The sequence below is a fragment of the Gavia stellata genome, chromosome 26 (assembly GCF_030936135.1).
Source record: "Gavia stellata isolate bGavSte3 chromosome 26, bGavSte3.hap2, whole genome shotgun sequence".
Classification (NCBI taxonomy): domain Eukaryota; kingdom Metazoa; phylum Chordata; class Aves; order Gaviiformes; family Gaviidae; genus Gavia; species Gavia stellata.
This window is the reverse complement of record NC_082619.1, coordinates 1,074,482-1,102,269: the sequence shown is the minus strand read 5'-3', so window position 1 is coordinate 1,102,269 and position 27,788 is coordinate 1,074,482. Positions and strand designations below refer to the sequence as shown.

Sequence of the window (27,788 nt, the reverse complement as noted above, 5' to 3'; positions counted from 1 at the left end):
GTTCTCCAGAAACTCTGAAACGTCTAAATTCCTTTGCTTAGTGTGCACCAGCATGCAATCCACACTAACCTGCAAAATGAGTGCTAAGTGATTCACCCCTCCCTGCTGAGTGATGGAGGTAGGAAGATCTCATCTGTGGCCTTGGGTGTCAATGCAGCTTTTGTACCAAGACATGCAGTAAACATCCAACTCTGATGCCTTAAAGTGAGCTTGCTGGAAATACGGGTACCTCTAGCTTCTAACATTAGCAGTAGGCCTTAAAATAGTCTGCTCCAATAGGGAAAGGATTATTAGGTATCAGGCTGGAAACTTCTGTCTGCTCCAAACACGTACTGGGAAGTGGGTAGAACATGCTTGTACTTTCTCAATCCATGATAACACTAACCATGTCCTTGCTAACATGTTCTTAGTAGCTTTTGCGTAGCTGCTTCTCTGCTAACCAGCTGGTGCACTACATGTGGTGGGTGTGGTTACAGAGTGCTCCTACTTCCTACGTCAAACTTGAAAATTTTCTGGATTCCCCCCCACCTTGTACAGGCCAGCACCACGAGTAAGGTAACGTTTCCTCAGGGGCTGCGCTTGGGAGAAGATTCAAACTGGGGGTTGGTTGCAGGTGGAGAAACACTGGGGTGGGTGGAGGCCGTACTCCAGAGCCTTTGCCAGCTCTTCTCCTTTCAGTGCTCCAGAGCGAAGGGGGGATTTGAACAGTGGGTGTGTGCAGTGACAGACTGTGCAGAGTGTGCGCTGAGACTCCTTTTGTCTACCTGAGCTTAGAAGACAGTCAAAGCTGGTACATGCGAAAGAACTCGCTTCCAGCCCTACCTTAGCTGACGCAGCCCTTCAACAGAGCACACCTTGTTTTCTGCATAACCTCACGCTCTAGTTCTTCACCACCCTCATCTTTGCTCACTCTCACAGTATTTTCCAGCTTCATGAGCTGCTGTTCGTCCACCGAGCCACGGTACTGGGGAGGTACGTGCTCATGACTTGCCCCAGCTGCAGGGGAGCACGATGAGAGAAATGAGGCTAAGTAGCGGTAGTGAGCAGGTGGAGAGCGTGCATCTCCAGGCACTGCAGGCTGCCTTCAGCCCCTGTTAAGCCGCCGTACTGTAACTGTGCTCTCCTCCCTAGCAGGGCTCAGGAACACCCACTCTATATGCAGCTGTGCTGCCTAGATAGCTATTAAAAGCCGTAGTTTACGGCCCATAATGTCCACTGGCAACACCTCAGGTAGTAGGCAGTCTTTCTGACTGTGCAAATCAGATAAATCTGATTCTTGGCAAGGGGATGCCTGGACATTTTATCTGGGCAGACTTTTTACCTCTCCTGTTCTAAAACCTAAGGTTTCAGCTGAGTCTTTAAGTTAAAGCACTAGCTCTGCTGGAAACATTTTGAAAGCCACATGCAGTATTTTATAGGTTGCAAGCCACCGAAATGTTCAGATCCCACTGAAAGGCAAGTCCCCTTGGACCTATTGGTCACTCTGCTGCTCTCAACAGTGCTGCCCTTAGTCCTTTCATACCACATGTTCTTCCACCAGATGGCCCAGAGAAAGCCCCATCCAGGTTGTGTGTTAACTTGCTCTCCACCCCCTTATGTTGCAACATGCCAGTAGTCATCAGAGGAGAAGGGTAAACAGCATTAACATCAGAGACAGATGCAAATATTTAGCTTCTCAGAACACAGCTCCGAACACTCTGTATGCAGCCACCAGTGGGCAGTTTTTGCCCTTCTTAATCTGACCTTGAAAATGGAGCATAGTCTTTTCTCTGTTCCAGGGAACAGTCACATCTCCTTTGAGCTTTGGGAAACTTTCTTCCACCCGAAACACTGTTATAGCTCATGATTGGATTGTTCCCTGGAGGTCTGAAATAAAATGATCTTAGCAAACCACAACTGTAAAGCTCTTTGGGAAACTTTCCCTGTCTGCATCAAATGATTCTTAAACAACTAATGGCACAGACTTTGGCAAGTTACCACAACGCTAAGCACTCTTCATTCTGTTAATTTGCTGTCTTCTGCTTAAGTGGCTTTGGTAGCTAGCAAAGAGAGGCTGGGTTAGGAAAAGGCAACAACTCTATTGCTTGCTGCTCTTCTCTGCTTCACCGGTTGAAGTTGCAGGGAGCCTCAGCAGGGGAAAAGAGTGAAGGTGAGAATTCCCCGTTAGTATCCCTGGTGTCGCTGGCCAAGTGATCTTTGTCACATTACCACAGCCGCCTCGTTGCTGCTGGTTCACAAGAGTAGCAATAGTTGAGTTCATAAGTGGGCATTTGTCCCACCTGGCCTTGAGTGGGTAAAGTGCTAGCCCTGCTGCCTGTCACAAGCAAGGGTGTCCTGGGTAGGCACTTCATTCGTTATCTCTTCTGGCCCTGTGCCCCCGGCTGCTCTGAGCATCGCTGCAGCCAGTGACTAGCAGTTCAGGGCAGCAGCTGCCGGAGCTGTGTGGCCCTTCACCATGTCCTTGCCAAAGCAGAGGCTCCTAGTTTTGCCCTGCGTGCTCCCCCCACAGTCTTCAGAGGGTTTGCGAAAGAACTGAAGTCTTAGTTCCAGTGCTGAGGGTGCTTTGGTTTAAGCTGCTGCCCCTTGGCTCTGGCGTAAGAGGCAAGCCCAGCCTTAGCGCTGGGGGCTGTGGCTCCGGAGGAAGGGACCCTCTCGCTGCTCTGTTTCCCTTTCCCTCGCTGGCTTCGCCCTGCGCATCGCTGGGCGATTTCCGACTCCCTGGAGAGTGGAGCAGGGACTAGATGGCGCACTTGGACCGGGCTGGGCACCAGCCCTTCCTCCGCTGAGGAGCCGGAGGCTCTACCCACCCGTGACCTCTGGTGGGGTGGCCCTCCTGCACCCTTTCCCTGCTGTGACAAGCTGGCCGCTGCTCTTGGCTGGGCCCGGGGCATCCCAGGGTAGGTCTGAAGTGCAGAGGCCATCCTGCAAGGGTGCAGCTGAGCAGCAGCTCTGCTCTGCGCCCGTTCTCTGGCCAGCTCTTGCTAGGATTATCTGTGACTTGTCTCTTGGCTCTGTGCATGCAGCAGACTTCCCCATGGCTCAGTGGGGCCTTGGGAGAGGGAGGCAGACCTGCTGTAGTGGAGTGAATCCATGTTGAGGGCAGGTAGTCACCTGGGTATTCCCGAAGGGATATACCAGCATTCCCCTTGAGATGAAACATGGCTTTCCTGCTGGGAAGAGCAAATGGCTACTCTTCCTTTCTGAGGCTGGCAGTAGCACACAAGCAGCTGAAACTACACTTGTTCCCTAAGCGCTGAAGACCCGGTGATGTGACGGGCATGGGCAGCGTGTCCATGGCGTGCTTCTCCCCGGTTGGTTCTGAGCACTGCACCAAGCATTCTTCCTTCCCGTTTACTCTGGATTATCTAACGCTCCCTGTTTTTGGAGTACTCCCATCAGTCTCTTATAAAATGTGCTCCTGCTTGTTGCAGATACTTGGCAAATAGGTCAAAAAGGCACACTCTGGCAATGACCAACCCTACAGCTGAAATCCCTCCAGACTTGCAGAGGCAGCTAGGACAGCAGTCCTTCCGACCCCGGGCTTGGGCTCCACACCTGGTACCCGATCAGCACCGGTGAGTAATGGCACCGGCCGTTCGGGCAGCTTTGCGCCAGGAAACCTGCTCAGATGTCATCTGGAATGGAGCACTGAGGACATCCCGCTTGGCAGGGAGGGGTGAGGAGGAGGAACAAGTACAAAGAGCAGACCCACAGAGCAGAGGGTGTTTGACCGTGCTGGGGACACTGGAGTTCGGCGCTGGCGCGGGCTCCGTGCCTGCCAATAAAAGCAACGCAGGGGCAGGAATCGGCTGGCTCTTCCCCTCCAGTCCTGTTTTTGTGGCTGGAGATGATTTGCCAGAATGGCTGCCATCACGTAAGGGCTGGGAATAAGCTATTCGTTTTAGAGGAAAGCTTTTCTCTGTTGTAATGGTAGGTGTCAAGCTAGCAGTAGATAGCAGATTTTCTACAGAACATTTTTGGAGGCAGATGCAGGTGAAAGACTGCACAGTGTCATCTACACCAGAGCTTAAAAACCTCACTGTTCTGCACCAGAGTTGTGTGTTTTGACTGCAAAGTCTCTTTGCAAAGCTCCTCAAGAGTCATTTTATTTCTGATCTGAACCCCTGATGGGAATGATGTGGGGAAGGGAAGCTGGGGTAGGAAGAAAAAAAATCAGTGTCTGGGGAAAGAGGGAACCTCTGCAGATTGGATCTAAACACACTCAAAATGGGGGGGGGGGGGGGGCACTCCTGATGGAGAGAGGTGTTTATTTGACACGGAGACCTTGGCACAGCAGCAAACTGGAGGTGCTAATGCCACAGAGGGAGCTTAAAAACCAGCGCTCTGAACCCCTCAGTGCTGAGAGTGCAAACCAGCTGCAAACTGCAGAGTTTGCTGCCTGTTGGTCGCTTACCAGGCTCAATTGGTGCTCGTGTTCAATCTTTCAGCCAGCTCACACTGGCAAGCTTGACAAAGCGCTTTTTATTGTAGCCAGATACCTGCTGAGCTGAGCACTGATGTAATCAGCAGAGACAGGTGAACTCTGAGCAGACTGAGACAGTGTTAGTGCCACGCTGGAACTCTGGAAAACCAAGATAAGCACCTCTATGCCCTGAAGTTACTCCCTCGCAGAGGTGCTTGGGGGATGGGAAGAGCAGGAGGGGAAAGATTTCTAGGGTCACAGCTTGATAGGAAGAGGAGTGCAGCGTGCAAAACAACCAGAATGTGCTGTGTCCTGCTTTAAGGATTGCTTCAAATCGTAAAGGTAAGCTGGGTCCCTCACGCACTGCAGGAATTGATTTTTAACAAGACTGTTAAAACACACTTACCCTGTAAATACGTTGGTGTCCCCTCTGCCTCTTGGCTTTGGAGTCCTGAGGCTGTTGCATCACGAACAGGGTGGTATCTGCTTATTCCAACCTCAGTGTCATAATGCGCTGTGAGCCTCCCTCATGTTTCACCTGCGCAATCAGGGAAACTTCATCTGAACATGGCCTAAACAGATTGCCCCATGTTGTGTCCAAGATGCATATGGCACAGAAGCCATATGACAGTCTTATGTCATCACATAAATAGAATTCAGTTATCAAATGGCAGGTGGGTTTTATTTTAGCACTTAAGAAGATGGCTTAAAATGTGTTATGTAGCACCTGGTTTTGGTCATGATAACTTAGTATCTGAAAGCAGAATTGAAGTATGACAATGGTACAAGGTAGTACAATTATTCTGCCTTGGCCACACAGGTTTGGTGTAGTTTTATACGTAGCTTCTGCTTTCCATCAATACAACAGGAGATCAAATGGATCAGGATAATGGATGGGATGGCATCAAAAGGCAGGGGTGCAGCCCTGTCCTTGGAAGGAAGTCGTGTGTCATCTATAGAAACTGAAATCACGTCTTGCTGAGGCAGACCAAGTGACAGGAGCTGAACCCAGGGTGCTGGAAATGGTCCAGCCTCAGTCACCTTCTGATAAGGGGAAGCCTCTCCAGGAGAAATCGTTTCACTTCGTAGAACAGGCTTCAATAAAGAGCTGTATTCAGAGCAGCCACGGCAGTAACGTGCCAGCAGTAATGTGGTTCAGGGCCATACCAGTGCACAGCCAGATGGGCTCCTGTTGGGTTTAGTGGCAGGATGTCAGAGGTGCTGTAAAGAGCATGTCTCCATGACCTTCTCAGAGACAAAGGCTGCTCTCGGAGCCTGTACCATTACAGGTACCAAACCAAAACCATTGTTTGCTGGGTTTTATAGACGGCATCTGCACAGAAACCATCAGGGCAGGCAGAGAAACCCGATTCTGCGTGTTGTAAGGCACATTGTGACGTGTGTATGGGAAGTCAGCCTTGCTGATGATAATACAGGTTGCACCTAATGGCAGGGCAGGAGCTTAGGGCTTGACTTTGAAAGTGGGGAGCCCCAACTTTGGGAGAAAACAGCTCCTGAAAAAAATCTGGCTCCCTCTGATGGTGAAGGAGAAACCGCATTGTAAAGGGAAAGTGCTTGTAGTGCCTTGGGCACAGTTGCCTCTATACTGGCTATGTCTGCTTTTCAAATCTACCCATTCTGATTGCCCAGTGCCAAGCATCCAGACAACTGGGAGACGCTGCATGTGAAGTGACAGCTTGGTTAATGCATTGAAAAGATTTCCCCTACTGTGCAGAGTTACATTCCTGCCCCCTTTTTTTTTAAATTCAGCGCATCTCTAAGCGGGGATGCCAGCCCCCCTTCCTCCTCAGAGGCTGCAGGACACATCAGGCTCCTTTCTCCATGTGCCACTCCTGTTTTCAGCAGGCATCAGGTGTAGTCAGGGGCCCTAGAAGGCTCAGGAAGTGGCTACCGAAGAGGTGAATTTACATTTTTAGGATGCTGAATGGTTTCTGTAAACCTTTTCCATCTGAGGGATAGATGCATCTGTATGGATGGACAATGAGTTGCTGCCCATCTGGAATCTGGTTTGTGCTGAGTCGTCTCCAACCTTAAAACACATATTTGCTCAGGCACCGAGGGTGCTTGGTAATCCTGTTTCCTGTTCACGGTGATGATGGCACTGTATTTCTTGATCTAAAACATGGTTTATTCTGGGTGAGTGGGCAGGTAGAACTTGGCATGGCTGGTGTAAATTACATGTCTCTGTACCGGAGTTTGTTTTTTAGCTGGCATCACTAACCCACTTCCCCATGTGTTCAGTTCTATTTACAAGGACTCAAATACCCTGCACCTCCCCACTGAACGCTTCTCCCCAGTTCGGCGCTTCTCTGATGGTGCTGCCAGCATCCAGGCTTTCAAAGCCCACCTGGAGAAGATGGGCAATAACAGTAGCATCAAACAGCTTCAGCAGGTAAAAGAGAGGGGTGGGGGGCCTCAAAAGAGCCTCTCCAAGGGCTTTTTATTGTCTCAGCCTTGCTGCTTCAGGAAGCAAAAGGGGAAATCTTTACTGCTACTGGCTGTGGACATGCAGTGGCTTTCTAGCCGAGGAGCTGTTCCCATCCTGTGTGTCTGCAGCAACCCTGCTGAGTGTCCTCTAAATGTATGTGCTGTCCTCCTGCAAGCTGGGAACATTGGGGGCTTCCACCCCCCTCTTTCTGGGGAGCAAACCACGTGCTGTGTCCATGTGTGGGCTGTTCTGCCTGCCCTCGCAGGTCCCCCCAGCACTGTCAGACTGTGCCTGTTCCTCTCCTGCATCTCCTCTAGCAGCAAAGTCTTGGGGCTGTTCCAGGGTGTCCCAGGAAAAGGGCAGTTCTACTGCCATTGTTTGGAGTGTATTGTGTGCTATTCCCTATGCAGCCAGCGCATGTCTTAGCAATGGCTTGAGTGGGATTTGGCCCTGGACAGGACTTCCACCTTGCAATGTGGTAGAAATAGGAGATGCTCTTTTCACCTTGAAGTTGTCATTACTAGAGCTTTGTGCTTGCATTTTTAAGGGAACGCAATGGTACCAGCTTGGTGTCATGTGAACCTGTTTCTTTTCTGTTGTCTAAGGCTTGAGGTAGCTGTGTTATTACACACCTGATCCTGTCAGATGAAATGGATTAGCTTTTCTTCACTGGCTTTTTCAGGCGGGTAGGATGCAGAGTGTGCCTTTTTGCACAGCAACTGTGCTGTGCACAAAAAGGTCACTTAGAGGGCGTCTTGGATTCATTACAGGAGTGCGAGCAGCTTCAGAAGATGTATGGTGGGCACATGGACGAGAGAACGCTGGAGAAGACACAGCAGCAGCACATGTTGTACCAGCAGGAACAGCACCATCAGATTCTTCATCAGCAGATTCAGGTACTGGAGCCTGAGTCAGAGCTTCTGAACCCTTAGCTGTGTTTTCCTGCATTGCTGCAGATAGAGCTACTGAGCGGGTCCCGGTGGGATTGAGGAGGGGAGGTTGCTCGGCTTGCTGTAATGAGAAGCAAGCCTGAAGGACTTCAGCATTGATGTTTGCACAGCTGCTGCAATAGCCAGAGCTGCAGTCAGGGATTGCATATTTGGTGAATCTGCACAAGTCCTATGTCACCTATCAACATTTCTAAATTTACTAGTTGAGACATTATTGATCGCAAACAATTCTCGTTTTCTGGTGCCTGGTTCAGGACTGTATCCGGCCACCCCAGCCATCTCCACCCTTGCAAGCTCCATGTGAAAACCAGCCAGCTCTGCTCACTCACCAGCTTCAGAGGTAAAGACGTTGCTTTAGTAAAACTCTGGGGAATGGGTTTTGCTCTTACTCAAGCCCAGGGATGAGCTAACGCGCTTAGAGTCCAGGGCCGGGTTGGAAGTGTATCAAGTTGGAATGGCAGAGCCAATTCCCAGGTGAATGTGTGCAGTCCTTTTAGCTGGATTCTGTCTGAAGGACTTTTTAGAAGCAGAGAAACATGGTTCAAAAGCGCCAATCTGCTTTGAACAGATGATTGACAGTTCTGCCTTTTGACCAGCTTGAAAACGCGTTACCTTCAGTAGCCAGTTTCTCTCATGCTTTCTGCTTGGAGCTTCTGCTGGATGTCTCACACCTTTTCAGGCTTTTGGTTAGGTAACCGTCCTTGGCTTGAGCACCCTGACTTGTAGATGAGGCAGGCTCAATTATGGAAAAGGGGAACGGAAGGTTTCTCACAGGCCACAGAGTCAGGAGGCGAGCCCGTGGTGTGCTTGTCCCTGGGTTTCTGCTGTAACCACCGGGTTATACTTGCTACCTGTGTGACCTGGGCAAGTTAGGTGGCTCTCAGGAGAGAAGCCAAGCTGTAAAGAGCTTGGGATCCCAAACAAGGGCTTTATGGTCTTTATTTAGACCAAGAGAAATGCAGCATTTGGCGTCAGCTCTCACGGTTGAAAAGGCGTCTTAATGAGGAGCAGGCATGATGAAAAGGTGCTTGTTTCCCTGCGTAGGTTACGGATTCAGCCGTCCAGCCCACCCCCGAACCACCCTAATAACCATCTCTTCAGGCAACCGAACAGCAGCCCACCTCCCGTGAGCAGCAGCGTGCTCCAGCCCCACGGTAAGCACCGACAGTTTACGGAGCCATCTGCGCTCCTCTGGGCGGGGCGCCTGGCAGAACCGTGTGGCCCTGTCAAAACGCTGGGGAAACCAGCGCGTGGGGGTGCCGGGGGCATCGGTTCCCCCCTGCGGCCGAGTCCTCGTGCGGTTTGCTGATGATGTAAAAGATTCTCCATCTGGCAGCAAGGGCTGGTGTTATCGAGAGCTTGCAAGGAGCTGCCAGCTGGAATGTGCTGTTGGGTTTCTTGTCATAAGATCTTTACTTATCGCTCCTGGGGGTGGGAAGGAAGGGCTGATATTCTCAGGTTTATGCAAATCACTGTCAACTCGCCTTTGTTTCTCTTTCTGCACAAGGGGCTCTAGCTGTGACCTTTGCACGCTGGCGCAGCGTGACGGAGCGGTCAGGAGTAGCGCTCCTCACCACCCACAGACACGTACTGGGACTCCCAGTGTGGCCCGGAAGAGCAGCAGCTCCTGCGCGGGGCAGCTCTCACTCCCGAGCCTTGCCGCAGGCTGGCGCGGGTGCTGAGGCTCTTTGTTCCTCGTAGGTGCCGCCTCCCAGTCCCAGTTCCAAGGGATGCCATCCCACAACACAATCTTCCCACAGTCCGGTAACTGTTCCCCTCCCCCAAACATGGGGCTGACGTGCCTGGGCCTGCAGCAGCAGTCGCAGCCTCAGCAGGTCACGATCCAAGTGCAGGAGCCCAGCGACATGGTCAGCAGCAACCTCCTGCAAGGGGCCTCTGTGGCCGGGCAGGGCATGTCCTCCCACCCGCGGGGCATGCCCATCAGCCCCAGCGCCAACCAGATCCAGCTGCAGCACCGCGCGAACCTGATGGCCTCCCTCACCTACGGCCACAGGCAGCTGTCCAAGCAGCTCAGCGCCGACAGCGCCGAGTCGCACAGGTAAGGCCTGTGCACCTCTTCCCCGAGCTGGGAGCAGGGAGGAAGAAGAGGGGGCAGATATCTCGGGCTGAGAGGTGGTTTCCTTGCCAGCTCGGGGCTGTGCTGCGCTTGTTTTGGGGAGCGAGCTGTCTCCCCGCCCCTGGGCAGCTGTTCCTGAGCCAGGTCAGAGCTCTGGGAGCCTGCAGGGCTGCTGTATCACATGCCTTAAGAAGCACCTCCTGCCCAGGAGCAGCTCTGTCTGCCTCCTGACCGGAGAAGGCAGCTCGGCGTGCCTCGCCGAGCTGGCGCTGCCGCAGTGCGGTCACCTGTTCTTTTCTGTTCTTTGCAGCCTGAACGTGAACAGGTATCCCCCCGCCAACTACGACCAGGTGCACTTACACCCCCACCTGTTCCCAGAGCAGCCTCGCGTTTCCCCCAGCAACTACAGCCCCTCGGGAGGAGTTGCGTTTCCTCCAGCTCAGCAAGCTCTGAAAGTCCCGCAGCTTGACCAGTATCCCAGTTTCCCTCAAAACGCACATCAGCAACAGCAGCACTACACTGCATCGGCACTACAGCAAGCACTGTTGTCCCCAACGCCTCCCGACTACAGCCGACACCAGCAGGTACCGCACATCCTCCAGGGACTGCTTTCTCCCCGGCACTCGCTCACAGGGCACACGGACATGCGGCTGCCCCAGGCAGAATTTGCACAGCTCATCAAACGGCGGCAGCAACAGCAGCAGCAGCAAGAATTTCAAGAGTTGTTCAGGCATATGAGTCAAGGGGATGCTGGGAATATGGGCACCAGCGTGGGACAGAACCTCTCGGAGCGCCAGTCGTTGTCTTTGCCTTATCAGAGTGCTGACACGTACCACCCACAGAACAGCCCCCAGCACCTCTTAAAAATCAGGGCGCAAGAATGTATCCAGCAGGTAGCTGCGTCAGTGCCGCCGCACGGATACGTACACCAGCCAGCCCTGTTCCATTCGGAGAGCATGGAGGAGGACTGTGCGTGCGAGGGTGTCAGGGACAGCTTTCCAGACAGTAAGAGTTCAAACACATTGACCAAAGGTTGCCACGAGACCCCTCTGCTTGTAAATGCAGGAGGGCACGGGGACCCAGAATCTTTGCTAGGAACTGCTAATCACGCGCAGGAGTTGGGGACGCATCAATACAGACATCAGCCCACTGCTGGATTCAGTAGGAATAAGGTGCCCAGCAGAGGTAAGGCTTCCTGCTGCTCACGTAGATGAAATGCTCTTCCGTGCTGGCTGCGTGCTGCTTGCCTTCCTGCCGGAGGACACAGTCTCTACCCAGCACGGCAAGGGTTTCGTGACATATTTTGCATAGCACGGAATTCCCTAGATTCTTTTTGGCTTTTGTGGCCTTAAGTAAATTGCAGGCATAGTCTCTCTAATAAACAGTGTTAAATGAGAAGGGAACCCGACCGGCTGATTCTCTTTGGAATTTGACCTACTTCTGCAGGCAGGTAAAGACCAGGTCCCAGAATACTGCCATCTTTTCAGGGATGCTGCGTGCTGGTGACACGTATTTATTCTTGTTGGTGATGTTCCCCATTCTGTTAACAACGGGCTAGCAACAGTTAAGTTACTAGCGTACCCCCAACTGCAGCGGTGTGTTCCTTAAGAACAGACCCTTGAGTCCTCGCATTGCTAAAGCTTCCACAAACGTGCACAGTAAGAGTGGTGGCAAATGCTTTGCGGCTAAGGCCGCCTTGCAGCAGCTCCTCTGGCGCTTTGGGAAGCAGCAGCAAGACTGTAGCCCTGCTTGAACTGGAAGGGGTTGATTCTGAAGAAAGTAACTTGCCGTTAGCGTCTGAAGACCTTTTCTGCTAGTTGGAAGCCGTTGCGCCTTTGCTCCTTGGTGGCTGCGTTGGCAGCGGTGCGCTGCAAGAGAAATTCCTGCCTGAGCTGTAATTACAGGCCTTCTCTGTATGAAAAACACCATCCTCGCCCCTTGCTAAGAGGGCTTTGAAGAGAGGCTTTCCAGGCTGAGCTGGGTGGATCAGTATTCACTGCAGGACTGAGTTGTGCTGGTCTGAAGCCACCAGCTTGCCCTTGGCACAGAGGACCCTATTGCGGAGGAGCAGTGTCCAGGGCGCAGGAGACACGGCTTTGTTTGGGGACACAGCACGGGTTTGTTGGGAAAGTACTGGGTTGGAACAGACTGGCTCGGAGGGCAGAGCAGGCATGCCAAGCCCTGGCCCCCCCAGAGCGCGGGCGGGGGGGTAGGGACAAGGCACGGCTTTTCTGAACTCTTCTTAAATTTTTGGATTACTGATGTGTTTGCTCTTGGACCTCAATTTCCCTGCCATGCTTGAAGCACGAAAGGGGAGAATTGCCCCAGGTTAAGCGGAGGTTGGAAGCTCTGGAGGCGCGTTTTGTACCGAATCATGAGTTTGCATCGTAATACCGTAGGCCATTAGACGAACAGCAAGACTTCATGAAGTCAGAAGCTAAATTTCTGCCCCTGTACTGATGGTACTAGAACCGGTTACACAAGGGAAAAGGACTTTAGACTGCAAGACTTTGTAAATGAGTAAAAGCAAGTAAATGTTTACAAATAGTGTTGTGTAAGCCCTTTTAACAGAGCTGTTTGGAGGGCTCATGTAGTAAACTATGTCCTGAGATGCAACCGCTCGCACTGCGTTCCTCCTGGCTTCAATAACCCACTTGGAATCGGGCCTGTGCTGCTTCGGTTCCAGGCAGAGTCCCCATCTAAGCCGCCTAGGTACCCTTACCTACAATTCAATGCTGTGAAACCTCAGCGTACATCCCGCTCGCTTGTGCGTAGCGCAGCTCCAGCGTTCCGAAGCGTGCTGTGCACAGGCTCCGAGGGGTGACTGGGGAGACTCGCATGGCTCCTCTCCCTGAGCGCTGGTGCTGACGGCTGAGCTTTCTCAGCCACTTCCCTGGGTTTTCCTGTTATTTTCCCTATACTGTGTTAGGAGGCTGCAGCTTCTTTTGAGATGGCGGGGGGTGTATCTTCTCTTCTGCCCCAGCTCACCAAGTGTGTTTTCCCTAGAGTAGGGTGTAACTTTGCAGTGGCTTGGGAGTATTTGTGCCTTCCAAGGGAGCGTGTTGACCTAGATCAAAAAGCCCTGGCTTGTCTGTTGAGCATCTGCCGGAGATGGCAGCCGGAGACCGTGAGAGTGTCAACCAAATCTGTGTTTAGGATGTGACTAAACCACCTTTGAACGGCTCTGCTCCAGTTTTGCTCCAACCTAGCCGTCACAGGGCTGGGAATGCTGCCCATGGGAAACCTGCCTTGCCTCGGCACTGAAGGAGCAGAGCTGGCGGCAGTGGCCCTGCCCGTGGTGCCAGTGTCACATGCCGCGCCGACACAAAGGCCGCCTGGCGCGGGAGCCCAGTCCCCTATGGATGTGGGGATGAAAGGCTTTCCCGCTGCGGGAGCAGGGTTGGGGTGAGGAAAGGAGCGTGAATTCAGGCCGTCCTGCCCCTGCGGCCTGAGCTGCATCCCCAGAGGTGCTGTGCTGGCAACAGGAAGCGTGGGGTTGTCTTTTGGGTCAGGGCTATTCTGGGCCGGGGGGGCTCATCCTACTGTGCCTTGTCACCTGCAGTGCCCGGGCTGGTGCCGGGGGCTCGCTGCTGGGCCTGGCTGTGGGAGCCCTTCTGCACCGGGGCTGTTTGTGGAGCTGGAGAAGCAGGCTGCTGGCCCAAACAACTGTTCCCACAGTTGGAGCGGCGTCCCAAGCAGCGTGTGGGTGGCACTGCTCCGCCGACATCTGTTACCTCATGTTTTCCTTCTCACTTTTCCGGGAAAGCTGACTGTTAACCGCATGTAACCCCACGGTTGTGCAAAGGAAGGGGGAGGCCGGCTGCATCTCCGACTGCCCCGGGACGGGGCTCCTGCAGGACTCTGAGGGAGGAAGGGCATTGGGATCGGTGCGCTAGCTGTGCTTGTGTGCCCGGGAGCAGCATGGAGAGCTCAGGTGGCAGACTGTGCCTAGGATGGGGTCTCATTCGGATCTGGGTAACTTTACAGACAGGCCCCTTTGGGGAGCATCTTTCTGGCATCACGCAGTTGCAGTCCCAGCCAGGAGGTGTGGTGTCCCGGCACAGCAGGAGATTGCTTCCCGCTGGCCAAAGCCCTGTGAAAGCCAATAGCTCTGGCCGGGGAATCTACCTGCAGCTGTATCATTTCAGGGCAGCTCCCTAGTGCTCGTGGCCACGTCCGCATGTTTGTGTTCCGCAGGACTACTCGCTGAGAGCGAGCTGTTTACGTGCATCGGACCCAACGATAGGCTTCTCCATACCTCAGGACTTTATTCAAAACATCGTGTACTTGGTGACGAGAGGTTTTGCTTGATAGGAATGTAGCCTTTACCCTCGGTCGTAAGAGCTTGCAGTGCAGATGGACTTTGCCAGGCAGAACACTCATGTACTCCTACAGCCAGATTGTAGGAGGGCAGGGAGAAGTCATCTGATAAAAGCGAACGTCCTGGCCAACTCTTCCAGCAAGATTATGTTGCTTACCATTGCCAAGGGGCCCTGCCAGAACATCCCGTGTTGGAGGCTGGGGAGACGCTTCTCCCTCCGCTCTTGTGTAATGATGTGGGCAGTGCAGGGAGGAGGGCGAGCTCGGGCTTGAGGGGTAGGCGGCAGTGCCGGGAGGGAGGCAGAAAGCGTCTGGTTCCTGCACTGTGGTGCTCCTGCCCCTTGTCCCTCCAATTTTAGGCTGCCTTTGTAGACCTGATTGGAGGCAGCTAGCATTGAGATCTTTTGGGATCTCAACGCTGGAGGGAGAAGCCTGCCCGAGTGCCATCTTGGGTGGGCCCTGGTGCTGCATCGCTTTGACGGGAGCAGCTGGGGCCCCCTTTCCACCCAGCCAGCAGCACTGCTGGTCCACCACCGATGAGTGTTTGTTCGTGCTGTTGCATCTCAGATCCACAGTTTTGTGGTGGTGCGCGTCACTGAGAGCTGCAGGTTCCTTGTACTAATCTGTCGTTTTTCTGTCTCGTCTGATTTTCAAGAGTCCGTCGTAGGCAACTGTATGGACAGGAGCTCCCCCGGCCAAGCCATGCAGGTGCCTGACCACAACGGACTGGGCTACCCTGTGCGACCCGCCTCCAGCGAGCACCCACGGCCCAGGACCCTGCAGAGACATCACACCATTCAGAACAGTGATGATGCCTACGTAGGTTTGAAGAAGCCTGTGCCGGCGGGGCTTAAGGCAGTGCAGAGCTTCCTTGATGTGTGTGGGTTATGTACGAGGTGTCACATAGGAAAGGCAGTGCCCTGTTCTGCGGGGCTGCTGGGAATGAAAAGCTGTGGGGACGCTTCAGTTAATACATCCTGTTTGCTCAGTGCTGAAAACTTTTTAGCAGAGCCCAATATGGACTTGCTGCTCCTTCGCTCATGGTTTGCCCCAGGGCTGGCTGCCATAGCCATGGCATCTCTTTTTTCCTCCGAGGTCCTTCTGATGAAACAGTCTGGGCTGCCCCAGGCCTGGCACTGTCCATGGAGGGCGTTGGAGACATGCCATGCCCAGCTTTTGGTTCAGCAGTGCTGCTAAACGAGCTGGCCATGACAGCCCAGACCTTGACCGAGGGCGGAGAGTGGCTGCTCTGCTCCCCCTGTGTTTTGGGCCGCTGGGAAGTGTCCTGCCCAAATCTTGATGCGTTTTTTGCTACGGCTCCCTTCTGCTGTAAATGAGAAGGGCTCTTCCCTAGTTAGTTCAGTGTAGGTCTGGAAGGGACTTGGACTGCCCAGTCCGTTCTTGTGTTGAGGGGATGTTGGCTGCACCTAAGCTGTACCTGATGTACAGTTTTTACTTGTACTTAGAAGCCCTCGCTGAAGGCTTGCAGAAGCTCCCCTGTCAGAGAGCTGGGGGAGCAGCAGGGTGCCTTGTCCCGAGCCCCCTTTGACTTGTGTCCTGCTCTCTCCACAGGTGCAGTTAGATAACTTGCCTGGAATGAGTTTAATGGCAGGAAAAGCACTAAGCTCCGCTCGGATGTCTGATGCTGTCCTCAGCCAGTCGTCGCTGATGGCCAGTCAGCAGCTGCGCGACAGGGAGAGCGAGGGTAAGGACCTGGCCAAGCTGCAGAGACGTGGCACAGAGGGTGCAGGGTCAGGAGCCAGAGCTGTAACTCCTTAGCGCTCCTTGTGCCAACTCTGATGTTGTTCTTTGACCTTACAGAATGCGGGGAGAGTTTGGAAGGTCAAGAGCATCCCAACCTAGGTGATGGCAACCAGCACCTAAACACCTCCTGTTACCCGTCGACATGTATTACAGACGTCCTACTGAGCTACAAGCACCCGGAGGTGCCCTTTGGGATGGAGCAGGCAGGGGTGTAACCAGGAGGGAGTGAGTATCCCAGTGTCCTTCTCTGTCCAGCTGCACGCCTGGGGTTTCCTCGGTGGCAGGCCCAAAGGCCTGTCAGCCTGACCTTGGCGTGCGTCTCCCTCTTTGTCCCCTTGCTCCCAGGGGAGGGGCTGGGGGAGAGACCGTCAGCTCGGAGCTTCCACGCTGGTGGCTGTCTGCTGTCCCCCCTCGTTGTTCAGGGACAGCACCCCTCCTTCCAGGCCTTCGCTGCTCTGCCAGAGCCCCGCTGCGTCGGCAGGGTCTCCCTCCTGGGGCGTAGCTTGTGGGTCTGAACTGAGAGCGTGGTGGGAGGGCTGTGGAAGCAGAATTGCTGCGCCTCCGGTGTCTCCTAACATCTCTGCTTCTTCCCTCTCTTGCAGGTTTTATGTACAGCTTTGAAACGAAAAGGTCCATTTTAAACCAACAGTATCTAGCAGCATTGCGCCAAATTGCCGTAGTATTTCTGACTAACTGGAATACCATGGCCCCTTTCCTCATAATCAGTTCATCCAGTGTGTTGTTCCTTTGGTTTCTTTAATTTTTGCCATATTTGCCTGTAACTCCAGCTATCACAGAAACAACCAGAGAACCTGAGTCCTACACGTCGGCGGAGGATTCACGGAGCCTGAGCACTGAGTCTGGTTTGGAGGGCTTTTACTGACGGGGGCCAGGCGGGTCCCGGGGCTGCCTCGGCCCTCCGCCCGCCTCCGCTCTCGGCACAGCGAGGGAGAGGAGCCCGCGGTCCGATGGGATCCGGAGCCGCTCCCGGAGGCCGTGCTGTCCTTCCCTGCTTCAACCCTTCGCGCTGGGGAGGGGCCCAGCCTGACCCGGGCCTGGTGGCGCTGGCCGGGGGGCGAGGACGGTGCCAGCCTGGCCGTGGCCCTTCCCCTGCCCCGGCAGCAGGTCGCGCGTCCCAGCCCAGGGCCCGGCCGGCGGCGGGGAGCACCCGCCCCGGTGCAATATGCTTCTTGTCTCATCTTTGTCAGCTTTTGTTCTTCTCTCCGTTTGTCAGCGTGCTGAAAGGATCACCTCTTCCCCACCCCCTTCTAACCCTTACTTTGCAAATCCGCATACGACTTGGGGTTCTTTTCTTTTTTCCTGGCTTAATGTAGGGAAGACAGATTTTTCTTTGTTTTCTTGGCTTCTCCTGATCATGTAGGAATTGTTTTTTGGTAAATGTTGTTTTATTATTATTGTTATTAATAAAAGGCAAAAGGAATTTCTGTTGGAGAGAAATTTTTAACTAGATTCTGTTCTATATGAATTGTGACTTGCACCTTTTGTTCAAAGTATTTTATTTCTTTTAAGGACATTGTACTTGTGATTGGTTTTCTCTCTCGTGCCAGTGGCGACAGTGGTATTCTCCTTTATACAGTTCAGATGTGCGTAGATCTCTTCTTTGTCCTTTCCATCCTTTCCTCGACAGGCAGAGCGTGAAGCCCCCCCCAGCCGGGGCTCGGGAGCACTTGGTGTCATCGTTGCCTTTGGGACTTTACAAGCTACAGCTCCGATTCTTCTTATTGACACTTTTCTGGAACGTTTTTTAAAAAAAGGAAAAATCGCCCCAGCCCTCCTGAATTTGCACAGAAGGAAGTGTGAAACCAGCACGGCAGAGGTGACTTTGCTATCCTTACCCGCGCCTCTTCCCGGCCTCCCCCTTCTCCCCTGCCCCGGGAAGGTAACGCTAACCGGCTCTGCGATTCACAAAACCAGAGAGGAGAGAAACTTGCAGCTGCCGAGCGGCACAGCCCAGGCCGGCGCTTCTGCCGGCGTCCCGGTGCCTGCCGGCTTCGCCGGGGCACCACCATCCCCTTGTGTTTCCTCACCCGGCGACGGCGGGCTCGGGGGGACGCGGGGAGCGCGGCGGGGCTTGCCGGGCCTGAGCGGGAAACACTGAAAGCCTTTCGCTCTGTACCTTTGGTTTGGTTTCCTTTTGTTGTTTACATGACACTGTATTTCTGGGAGAGTCGACGGCCGCCCTACAGCAAGCATCCGAAACAGCAGGGACTCGCTTAACCGTGCCATTTCGCAGTATCACACTTTTTTTATCATTGCTTTGTATTGTAGTAATCAATACGCGCAGTATATGTTGAATGTATATTAATATACTTTGCTATTATTTCTGTTTTTTGGAAATGTCAGAAGTATTTTTTCTTCCTCATTTATGTTGGACTAAAAAAAAAAGTTCCAGTAAATCTCCAGTCCATTTTTTGTGAGTCACTTGCAACTAGTCAATTAGTTGGACAGTGGGATCATGACAAATAAAACCATGATGATGATCTTCCCTGCTCTCCTGTTTGCCTTGTTGCTCAACGCCCGCTGCGGAGGCGGAACAGCCTCTGTGCTCGGGGCGGCCGGGGGCGAAAGCTCAAGGTGTGGCCGCGCTCCCTCCCAGCCCGCTCCGGAGCCGCTCTCCTCCCCAGAGCTGCTGCCGCGGTGACGCTGGCTCCCGCAGCCTGGTTCCCTGCGGCCCCCCGCCGCTCTGCCCAGCCTCCCCGCAGCAGCAGGACCTCCAGTGCCAGAGCGCGGCTGAGTGATTCATCGCACAGAGGACGCCTGTGCAGCCACAGTGGGCTTCACTCGCGTCGGCCCCCCAGAACCGCTGCTCCCAGCTCTGCCCAGGGGGAGGGCTCCCAAGCACCCAGCTGCGCCTCCCTGGGGAGCCGGAGCCCTTCTCCAGCTCTGCCCATCCACCTTCCACACAACTGGCCTTCGCCCAGCTCCTTCTGGCCTGTTGCACGGTTGGGATGGCTGCGGCTGCTGCTTCCCTGCCCGGTTCCTCTCCCCTGAGAGCCCAGCCTGGGGCCCTGGGAGCCTGCCGGGGCTGGCTGCAGAGCTCCCCCCCACCCTCCTCTCCCTTCAGGAGGATGCAATGTCAAACCAGCTGTGTCAGCTGCATCCTTCCCTGTCCCTCTGCGGGCAGGGAAATGCCCTGTTGCAGATCAAACCTGGGTTGTCAAGCTTGTCCTTCCACAGCTGAGCTTTCCTGGGAGCGGGGCAGCTCCAGGGGGAAACATGGGAGGCTGGGGAGGAGAGGCGAAGGAAGGGAGCCATGCCTCTGGCGTGCTGCAGTGCCGCAGGGGCCGGGGATGCCGACGCAGCCTGGGCTTGGGGCTGCCAGGAGCCAGTGCTGCTCTGAAGCTGGGAGCACTGCTCCTCTGTAGCAGCGGGCAGCTTCCCTGTGGCATTAGCCAGGCCCTCCTGCTTCCCGCATGCTCCTCCGCAGCACTGTCTGGGGGACGTGCCCCCTTTCTCCCCTGTCCCCTCTTGCCAGGTGGCTTCACCCGGGCTCAGCCCTGCGCGCTCGGTTCCTGCGGGTCCCCAGGCTGGTGGCAGTGGGACCGGGCAGCACCTTCGTTTGGCTGCAGAGCGGCTTCGGGCTGAGCGGGAGTTTTGGGGTGGCCGTGCCGAGGTGCTGCAGCAGGGCTGGTGTCTGCTCCGGGCCGAGACTTTGATTTGCTGCCCGGGTCCCCAGGGAGGGCTGGCGTGAGCGTGCGTGGGGCACAGCTCCAGGGACCTCTGCCTTGGGGGCGCATCAGGAAAAGGGGGCGATGTCAGCAGCGTGGGTCTCACCGGCCTGGGGAAGGACGGGGCAGAGACCCATAGTGGTGGCGAGCGGAGGACAAGGGGTCTGGGTACAGCAGGCCAAATCCCTGCGGGTATAAACCTCATCCCCGGGCTGCCGGCCAATCCCTGGGGGCTGCCGAGAGGCCCCGGCGAGGCCGCAGTGGCAAGCAGGAATCTGGGTCACTGGGGGCGTAAACAGGCTCCTTGGCCAGCGAGCCGTGTCCCGCGGGGAGCTCCTGTTTGCTCGCCGCCCCTGCCAAGCCGGCACTCCTCGGCGCTGGCCCGCGCGCGCGATCCTTGAACTCTACGCGCCACATCGCCCACACCGGGGAGTGATTTCTTGGGCTGCAGCGCTGGCTTATCTCCGGCTGGAACTGCCCCCTCCTGCATAAATAGCGGCGGTGGGGAAGCGGCCGGCTCAGACGGGACGACCGGCAGCACGGCAGCCGCAGGAGAGAGCTGGTAAGAGCCTGGGCTGCTCCGGGGGCTCCGAGCCCCCACGGTGCCGCAGGGGCCGGAGTCCTGCTGCTCCTGGCACGCGGCGGCACGGGCAGGGAGGCAGCACCGGCGCCCGTCCCGCAGGCTTTGCCCATGGCACCAGCGAGGACCCCTCGTGCCGGGGTGGGGGGCTCAGCTCCCACTGGGGCTGGCTTCGCCCGGGGCTCCTGGCACTCAACTGTCTTGCTCTGCCCCCAGGTTCAGCGCAAAGATGAGAGCCGTGGTGGTGGCCCTCGCCCTGCTCTGCCTGACGGGTAGGTCCAAACGGGGCTGGGGCCGGGGCCGGGGCCGGGGCGGCAGCAGCTGCGAATCCCCATGGGACGGAGCAGGACGGGGTGGCCGAGCCCGACGCGAGCGCTGCTGGAGGCGAATGGCTTCCAAAGCGCTTTGCAAGTCGGGCTGCAGCCAAGCGGCTCCCCGGTCCCCTCCCGAGCCGGGCAGGTCCCCGCGGCAGCAACAGGCAGGGCGGCAGGGCTGGAGCCATCCCCGCCGCGGTCCCACCGGGCAGTCTGTCCTGAGCGCACCGGGCTCTCCCCGCAGGCACCCAGGCCCGCTACTTCTGGCAGCATGATGACCCCCAGACACCCCTGGAGCGCCTCAAGGACATGGTGGACGTGTACCTGGAGACGGTGAAGGCCAGCGGCAAGGATGCCATCGCCCAGTTTGAGTCCTCTGCCGTGGGCAAACAGCTGGAGTAAGCGGGGGGGCACATGGCGGGGGGCCGGCGGGGGTCCCGGGGCACTGTGCCTGACCTCCCTCTGCTCCCCGCAGCCTGAAGCTGGCCGATAACCTGGACACGCTGGGCGCAGCCGCTGCCAAGCTGCGGGAGGACATGGCCCCCTACTACAAGGAGGTGCGGGAGATGTGGCTGAAGGACACGGAGGCCCTGCGCCAGGAGCTGACCAAGGACCTGGAGGAGGTGAAGGAGAAGATCCGGCCCTTCCTGGACCAGTTCTCCACCAAGTGGACGGAGGAGCTGGAGCAGTACCGCCAGCGCCTGGCGCCCGTGGCCCAGGAGCTGAAGGAGCTCACCAAGCAGAAGGTGGAGATGATGCAGGAGAAGCTGACCCCGGTGGCGGAGGAGGCGCGGGACCGCCTGCGCGGGCACGTGGAGGAGCTGCGCAAGAACCTGGCGCCCTACAGTGACGAGCTGCGGCAGAAGCTGAGCCAGAAGCTGGAGGAGATCCGGGAGAAGGGCATCCCCCAGGCCGCCGAGTACCAGGCCAAGGCGGTGGAGCAGCTCAGCAACCTGCGCGAGAAGGTGACGCCCCTGGTGCAGGACTTCAAGGAGCGCCTCACCCCCTACGCCGAGAGCCTCAAGACCCGCTTCATCGCCCTCCTGGACGACCTCCAGAAGAGCGTGGCCTGAGCCGCCGGCCGGCGTGGCCAGGGACTGACCCCAGCCCCGCTCCTGCAGCCGCCCCGGGGCCGCTCCCGGCCCTGCCTGGGGTGCTTCCCCCCAGGGAGGCTCTGGGGACGGGCTGCGGGAGCCCCGGGCCAGGCCAGCCCCGGGGCGTCCTCCCTGGGGACCCCCTTCCTCCCCTCCCACCACCCCCTCTCCCCGAACCCGCGTCGGTCTCAGCTTTGCCTTCCTTTTGTCAAATAAACCTCACTTAAGTTATTGGAGCTCGCTCAGTCTTTGCAGTGGATGCTGGAGGCGGGCAGCCTGCACGCAGTGCTGGGGGCGAGGGGTGCTCGGGGCAGGGGGGGCCGGGGGGGCCCAGTGGGAGTGAGGGGACAGGGGGCTGGCAGGGTGGGTGCCCTGGGCTCACCCTGCCACTGAGCCCAGCTCTGCCCAGGGTGCGGCCGGGCTTGGCCCCGCGCACGGCTCTCCCCGCACGAAGGGCTGTGCCGGGGCGGTGGAGCGCAGCAGGGGCTGCTTTTGCAGAAGCCGGACCCCCCCAGCTTGCGGGAGCGGCATGCGGCTGCTGCCTCCCTGGGCATGTGTGAGTGGGGCGGGGGCGCACAGCCCTCATCCCATGGTGAGGGGTCCCGGCACCCCGGCACGGCCATGCAGCCCCGGTGCCGGCAGGAGGGAGCAGCACCCCAGCGCAGGCGTCCGTCCCAGCCCTTCCTCGCCTCGGAATGCGCACTCCTCCTCGCCGCCCCCCCAGTGAGGCCGCCACAGCCATCTGCTTCAGCGCCGCTTTATTGCAAGAACCACGACAGCGGGTGGGCAGCGGGGGGGACCCCAGCCCGGCCGGCCTCCGGCCAGCTCCCAACGGGGCTACGCGGCTGGCGTCCGCTTCCAGAGCTCCACCAGCTGCTCCTTCAGCCAGGCCAGCCGCTGCTTCGCCAGGTCGGCGTTGTCCGCCAGCCATCGCCTGCAAGGGGAGGGGGCTCAGCGCGGGGCACCGGCCGGGCTCCCCCGTGGGCAGCGGGGTGGTGGGGCCGGTGCTCGGGCTGGCGGGGGGCGTGGGGCACCTGGCCTGCTGAGCCGCCTGCGACTCCTGCACCATGCTGAAGGCGTTCTTGGCCATGGCCGTGGCTTTCTGGGCGTACTCCTGCACCTTCCTCACCAGCGCCTCCGGCTCCTCTGGCGTGTCGGCCCCTGCAAGCACAAACCTTGTGGGAGTGGGGGGACGGGGCCACGGGGCTGTGCCCCCCCCGTGCATGCCCCCCAGCACCCTGAGCCCGTCCCCTCCTTCTGCCGCAGCCCTCGCCCACCCCTTACTTGCTCCCGCCGCCAGGACGGCCGTGCAGACGAGCACGAGCAGGAGCGACGCCTTCATGGCTGGGGAGAGAGCAGAGCACATGGCGCGGGGTGGCAGGCGGGGACCCGCAGGGGTCCCGACCCCGACCCCGTCCGCTTCCCGGTGCGACCCTCACCGGGGGCTTCCCCACTCACCTGCGCCGGGCTCTGCTCCGCGGGGGCAGCCCTGGGCTCCCACTTTATACCTCCCCACAGCCGCCTCCGAGGGTGTTTGTGCAAAGGTCAGGGGCGGTGGGGCTGGCCGGGGAGGGGGCGCGTCTGCAGAGACCGTTCCCGCAGCCCGGTTTGCTGCGGAGGGGCCTGCCTCCCGGCCAGCACTTGGCAAATCCCCCGGGGACCAAGGCTGCCGGGGGCTGGCCGGAGTCTCTGCATGCGTCTACGCGCGTCTGCATGTGTGCACATGCGCGTGCCTGTGTGTGCATGTGCACGTGCATGTGCACGCTGGTGTGCGCGCAGCCAGCCCGGTGCCCGTGCAGGGCGCACCACGGCGAGGGCAGCCGTGGGGGCAGGCCTGGGGCTGGCGTGGGTGTGCACAGCACAAGGGTGACATCCAGCGGCACTGGCCCCGGGCGTGATGCCACCGGGCCGGCCCTGCCCGGGGGCACTGCGCGGCTGCCTGGGCTGGGTGGCTGCCACCTGGGAGGCGCAGGCGGGCGCTGCGTGCCCGCCCTGCGCCCTCCTGCCATGGGGCACTGCGAGAGCTCTTTGGCCCTTGGCATCGCCGGCGCCTGGCCAGTCCCTGTCCCTGCCAGCCGTGCCCTTTGCCCCAGCCGCAACACATCACCGCCGGTCTGCAGCCCGGAGCGGGTCCACAGGGGCGTGGGTGGGATGAGCCACAGGCTGCATCCCTGGGGCGTGTGCCAAGAGCCCGATGCCCACGGCCAGGGACACGCACAGGTCCCAGCTCCACGCACGGATCCCAGCTCTGGCCAAGGGCACGCTGGCACCGCGTGGGTGCAACATCCCACAGCTGCGGGGTCCTGGCCATTCCCTGCAGCAGGGCATCCTCCAGGAGCCTGAGCTCAGAGGGAGTGATGCTATCCTGCATGTACACAGTCTCACGTGCCCCCACGCATCCATCAGAGCATGCCCCCGAGCCCGTGCCCTGCCCCGCTGCGCATCCCAGGCGCAGCGCAGCCAGCAGCAGGGCTGAGGGGTCCCTGTAGCATCCCCCAGACCCTGTGCCCTGCCAGACCGCACATCCCGGGTACTGCGCAGCAGGCACTGGTGGGGCCATCGCTGCACCCCACGGAGGTGCGGAGCTGGGGACTGCTCCCTGAGGTGCCCTGTCCCCTCTGCCCCAGGGTCCCTGCCCCCAGGAGGGACTCAGGCCCAGGGTGCCCATGCGTACCCCCGTTCCTTCTCTGCCCTGGCCCCTGGCACCCTGCCGGGAGCTGGCAGGGCTGCGGGTGATGTCAGGGCTGCGCGCACGTCAGGCGCTTCCACGTCGCGACCTTGCTAAAGTCCAAGCCCGGGGTCTGTGTCACAGGCCTGCGTGGAAGCTGCCGAGGGCGCTCAGGCTGCATAAATAGCGGCCGGGTGCTCCCCGGCGCAGCAGGTACCCGCACCCAGTGGCAGCGCAGGTCAGCGGCTGCGTGGAGGGGTGGGGAGAGCTGGTGGCTGCATCGCCTGTGGTGGGGGGCAGGCGGTGCGGGGCTGGGGGGCTGCCGGCCCCCGGGGCTCCCTTCATCCCTGCTCTGTGCTCCCGCAGGCATCCCCCAGCTCTCAGGATGTCTCCGAAGGCGGCCGCCCTTGTCCTGGTGCTCCTCACGGTCTCAGGTGAGGTGGCCTGCAGGTGCCGGGTGCCGGGAGGGAGGTCCTGCCCCGGGGCAGGGACGGGGACCCGATGCCCCCGGGCCGCTGCGGAGCGGGATTGTGCCGGTGCTGATCCCAGCATCCACTTGCAGGGGCACGGGCTGACGTCAACCCGGACGAGGTGGCCAGCGTGCTCTGGAAGTACTTCACCCAGCTGGGCAGCAATGCCAAGGAGACGGTGGACCAGCTGCAGCAAGCCGAGATCACCAAGCAGCTCAAGTGAGCGGAGTCGCGGGCTGGGGGGGACACGGTGGCGGCCGGGAGGTGCCGGGCAGGGGAGGGTGCCGTGGGTGCGCCGGGGTGCTGACGGCCCCCCTCTCCCCAGCACCCTGCTGGAGAGCAACCTGCAGAGCGTCAGCTCGTACACCGAGGACCTGCAGCGGCGGCTGGTGCCCTTCGCCACGGAGCTGCAGGCGCGGCTGGCGCAGGACTCGCAGCGGCTGAAGGAGCAGATCCGGCGTGAGCTGGCGGAGCTGCAGGCCAAGCTGGCGCCCTACGCCGACGAGGTGCACCAGCAGATCGGCACCAACATCCGCCAGCTGCAAGCCAAGATGAGCCCCTACGCCGAGGAGCTGCGCTCCCAGGTGGACCGCGGGGCTGGGGAGCTGCGGCGGGTGCTGGAGCCCTACGCCACCGAGCTGCGGGACAGGCTGCAGGACAACGCCGAGAGCATCCAGGCCTCCCTCAGCCCCTACGCCGACCGGCTGCAGCAGCAGATCGACAGCGGGGTGGAGAGCCTGAAGGAGCGGCTGGCTCCCCTGGCCGACGAGCTGAAGGGGCAGGTGGGGCAGAGCGTGGAGGAGCTGCGGCGGGGGCTCAGCCCCTACACCCAGGAGGTGCAGGACAGCCTCAACCGGCAGCTGGAGAGCCTGACGGTGCAGATGGAGCGGGTGGCGGAGGAGCTGCGTGCCCGCCTGGCCGCCAGCTCGGAGGAGCTGCGCGCCCAGCTCATCCCGCTGGCCCAGGAGCTGCGGCAGGCAGCGGGCAGCGACGCCGAGAGCCTGCGGCAGCGGCTGGCCCCCCTGGCCCAGCAGCTGGATGAGCGTGTGGGGCAGACGCTGGAGGCTTTCCGGCAGCAGGCAGCCCCCGTCGGCGAGGCCTTCGGGCGGCAGCTGGTGGAGCGGCTGGAGGAGATGCGGGGGAAGCTGGACTCGGGCGCCGCCGGTGTGGAGGACCACCTGGAGCTGCTGGAGAAGGAGGTGCGGGAGAAGGTGGCCGCCTTCCTCAGCACCTCCCAGCCGGCGGAGAACTGAGACCCCCCCGGCACCATGGGGAGGGGATGCGGGGTGGCCATCCGTACCCCCACACCGCGAGCGTTCATGGCCGCTGCCCACGGCAGAAATAAACTGGCCCCTTGTGATGCACCTTGCTGGTCTGTGTCCATCCTCCCCCGGAGCACCCCGCCATCCTGCCCCGGGACGGGCAGCCTGGGGCACCAGCTCCAGCTGCTCCAGGGGGACAGCATCGCCCCCAAATTCGGGTCCCAGGGCACCTGGGAGAGCGAACAGAGGTGGGGCCAGGTGGGTGGGGGTCCCGGTCCTGGCACAGGGATGCAGGCACCGCACAGGGGCTGGGGGCGGTTGCAGCCAGGTGAGCCCATCGGCTGGGCGGCTCGGGCAGGGCCGGAGCTATGGCCACAGCAAGCGCCCCGAGCCGCTCTGCTGGTGGGTGCCCCACGAGGACCACTCCCACGGACGGAGGGACTTCCCGCGTGGGCTGCAGCGGCGGGAGCCGCGGGACGGGAGCGCGGCCAGGGCTGCTCAGGGCAACCCCGCCTGTCCGCACGGGCGAGGGAGCAGAGTGGACTTCGGTGCCGGGGGAGCGTTGGCGACCGCTTGGAGTTTCACCCCTGCGGTGTGCCAGACTTTGCCCCCTGCCACGGGGAGCCCGCACCCCAGCCCCGCCGGGGAGACGTCAGTCCCAGTGGGTCCCTGTTTGCTGGGTTGCCTCAGTGCAAACACAGCAGCGCTCTCCTGATTTAAAAGCCTGGCGTCAGCAGCCGGCACTCTTCACGGGGATGAGACACGAGCTGAAAAAGTTGCCTTTTTTTTTTCCTGGGGGACAGGCAACTTGCAAAGGAAACACACCAAAACGCAGCGGGTTTGGTATCCCGGCGGGAAGCAGGGCCGTGCAGCTGGCGGTTTGCAAGGTGGCAGCCCACCTGGAAGGTGTGGTCTTTTGTCCGGGCTGCAGACATGGCCACTGTGCTCGTTTCACCATTCCCCAGCACAGCCAGAGCCAGGCTCGTCCTCCCGCACCCACCCTGGCCCCATCCCGGGGGTCCAGGCTCCCTTTCCCCCAATTTGGGCTGTAAGCCCACAGGCCAGGAGCTGCCTGCCAGCAAGCCACAGCCGGCATCCGCATCCACGTCCCCGTCCCGCTGCTCGGCACCCCTTGCCACCCCGGCAGCTCCCGTGCACCGCTTCCTCTGCCACGTGAAGGTCGGCTGCGAGGGCAGGGTCAGCCTCGCCCCGAGAAACCTGCAAAGCAAGCACCAGGGCTCCCTTATCGCAGGGAAAACAAGGGCTGATTCAGCGGGACGGCGGCCGGCCGGCCTTCGGGGAGCTCCGGCGCGAGATCTCTGCCTGGGAAATGCTCGGGGAGGGGCAGGGCAGCGCAGCCTCGCAGCCCCGAGGGGGTTAAGGCTGCCCGTGGCCAGGTCAGGCTGGCCGGGGCGGTGGGACGGGAGCGGTGTGGGGCAGGCGAAGGGGCAGCTGGCGGTCAGGTGACGGCCCCCACGTCACCTCTCAGGAACGTCCGCGGACCTCCACGTTGTGTTTACACGGAGTGAGGTCCAAAAAGCCTACCCCTGCGGATGCGCCTTATCGCTCGCGCTCTTCTGCCTCCCGCCGGGTGTATATATAGGGAGCTGCGGGCCAGCTCCCAGCAGGAGGGACACGGAAGGCGACCAGTAGCCAGGTGAGGGGCCGGGGGCAGCCCCGCCGAGCCGGTGTGGGCAGGGGCACCTCACGCCTGGTGTAACTTTCTCC

At 59.0% G+C, this 27,788-nt stretch overlaps 3 protein-coding genes across 3 annotated transcripts in view; all 3 read left to right on the top strand.

Annotated features, from left to right (window-relative positions):
- The window catches only part of SIK3 (SIK family kinase 3), an 89,254-nt gene extending 72,368 nt beyond the window's left edge, over window positions 1-16,886 (top strand). Inside the window, exons 15-25 of the mRNA XM_059829593.1 lie at window positions 3,432-3,575; window positions 6,686-6,836; window positions 7,643-7,768; window positions 8,077-8,162; window positions 8,867-8,976; window positions 9,524-9,881; window positions 10,210-11,084; window positions 14,875-15,038; window positions 15,792-15,924; window positions 16,041-16,208; window positions 16,586-16,886. Coding sequence (XP_059685576.1) covers window positions 3,432-3,575; window positions 6,686-6,836; window positions 7,643-7,768; window positions 8,077-8,162; window positions 8,867-8,976; window positions 9,524-9,881; window positions 10,210-11,084; window positions 14,875-15,038; window positions 15,792-15,924; window positions 16,041-16,198 — 2,305 coding nt within the window. The 3' untranslated portion in view covers window positions 16,199-16,208; window positions 16,586-16,886. The remainder of the gene's footprint in view (window positions 1-3,431; window positions 3,576-6,685; window positions 6,837-7,642; window positions 7,769-8,076; window positions 8,163-8,866; window positions 8,977-9,523; window positions 9,882-10,209; window positions 11,085-14,874; window positions 15,039-15,791; window positions 15,925-16,040; window positions 16,209-16,585) is intronic.
- A 3,320-nt stretch (window positions 16,887-20,206) lies between these two features.
- On the top strand, window positions 20,207-21,686 carry APOA1 (apolipoprotein A1). The gene is made up of 4 exons (XM_059829779.1): window positions 20,207-20,234; window positions 20,469-20,524; window positions 20,811-20,964; window positions 21,042-21,686. The coding sequence occupies exons 2-4, from the start codon at window positions 20,482-20,484 to the stop codon at window positions 21,637-21,639; spliced, it is 795 nt and encodes a 264-aa protein (XP_059685762.1). The 5' UTR covers window positions 20,207-20,234; window positions 20,469-20,481; the 3' UTR covers window positions 21,640-21,686.
- A 3,027-nt stretch (window positions 21,687-24,713) lies between these two features.
- Window positions 24,714-26,051, top strand: APOA4 (apolipoprotein A4). The gene is made up of 3 exons (XM_059829783.1): window positions 24,714-24,762; window positions 24,891-25,017; window positions 25,124-26,051. Exons 1-3 carry the CDS (start codon window positions 24,714-24,716, stop codon window positions 26,049-26,051), a joined length of 1,104 nt encoding a protein of 367 aa, XP_059685766.1.
- The last annotated feature ends 1,737 nt before the right edge of the window (window positions 26,052-27,788 follow it).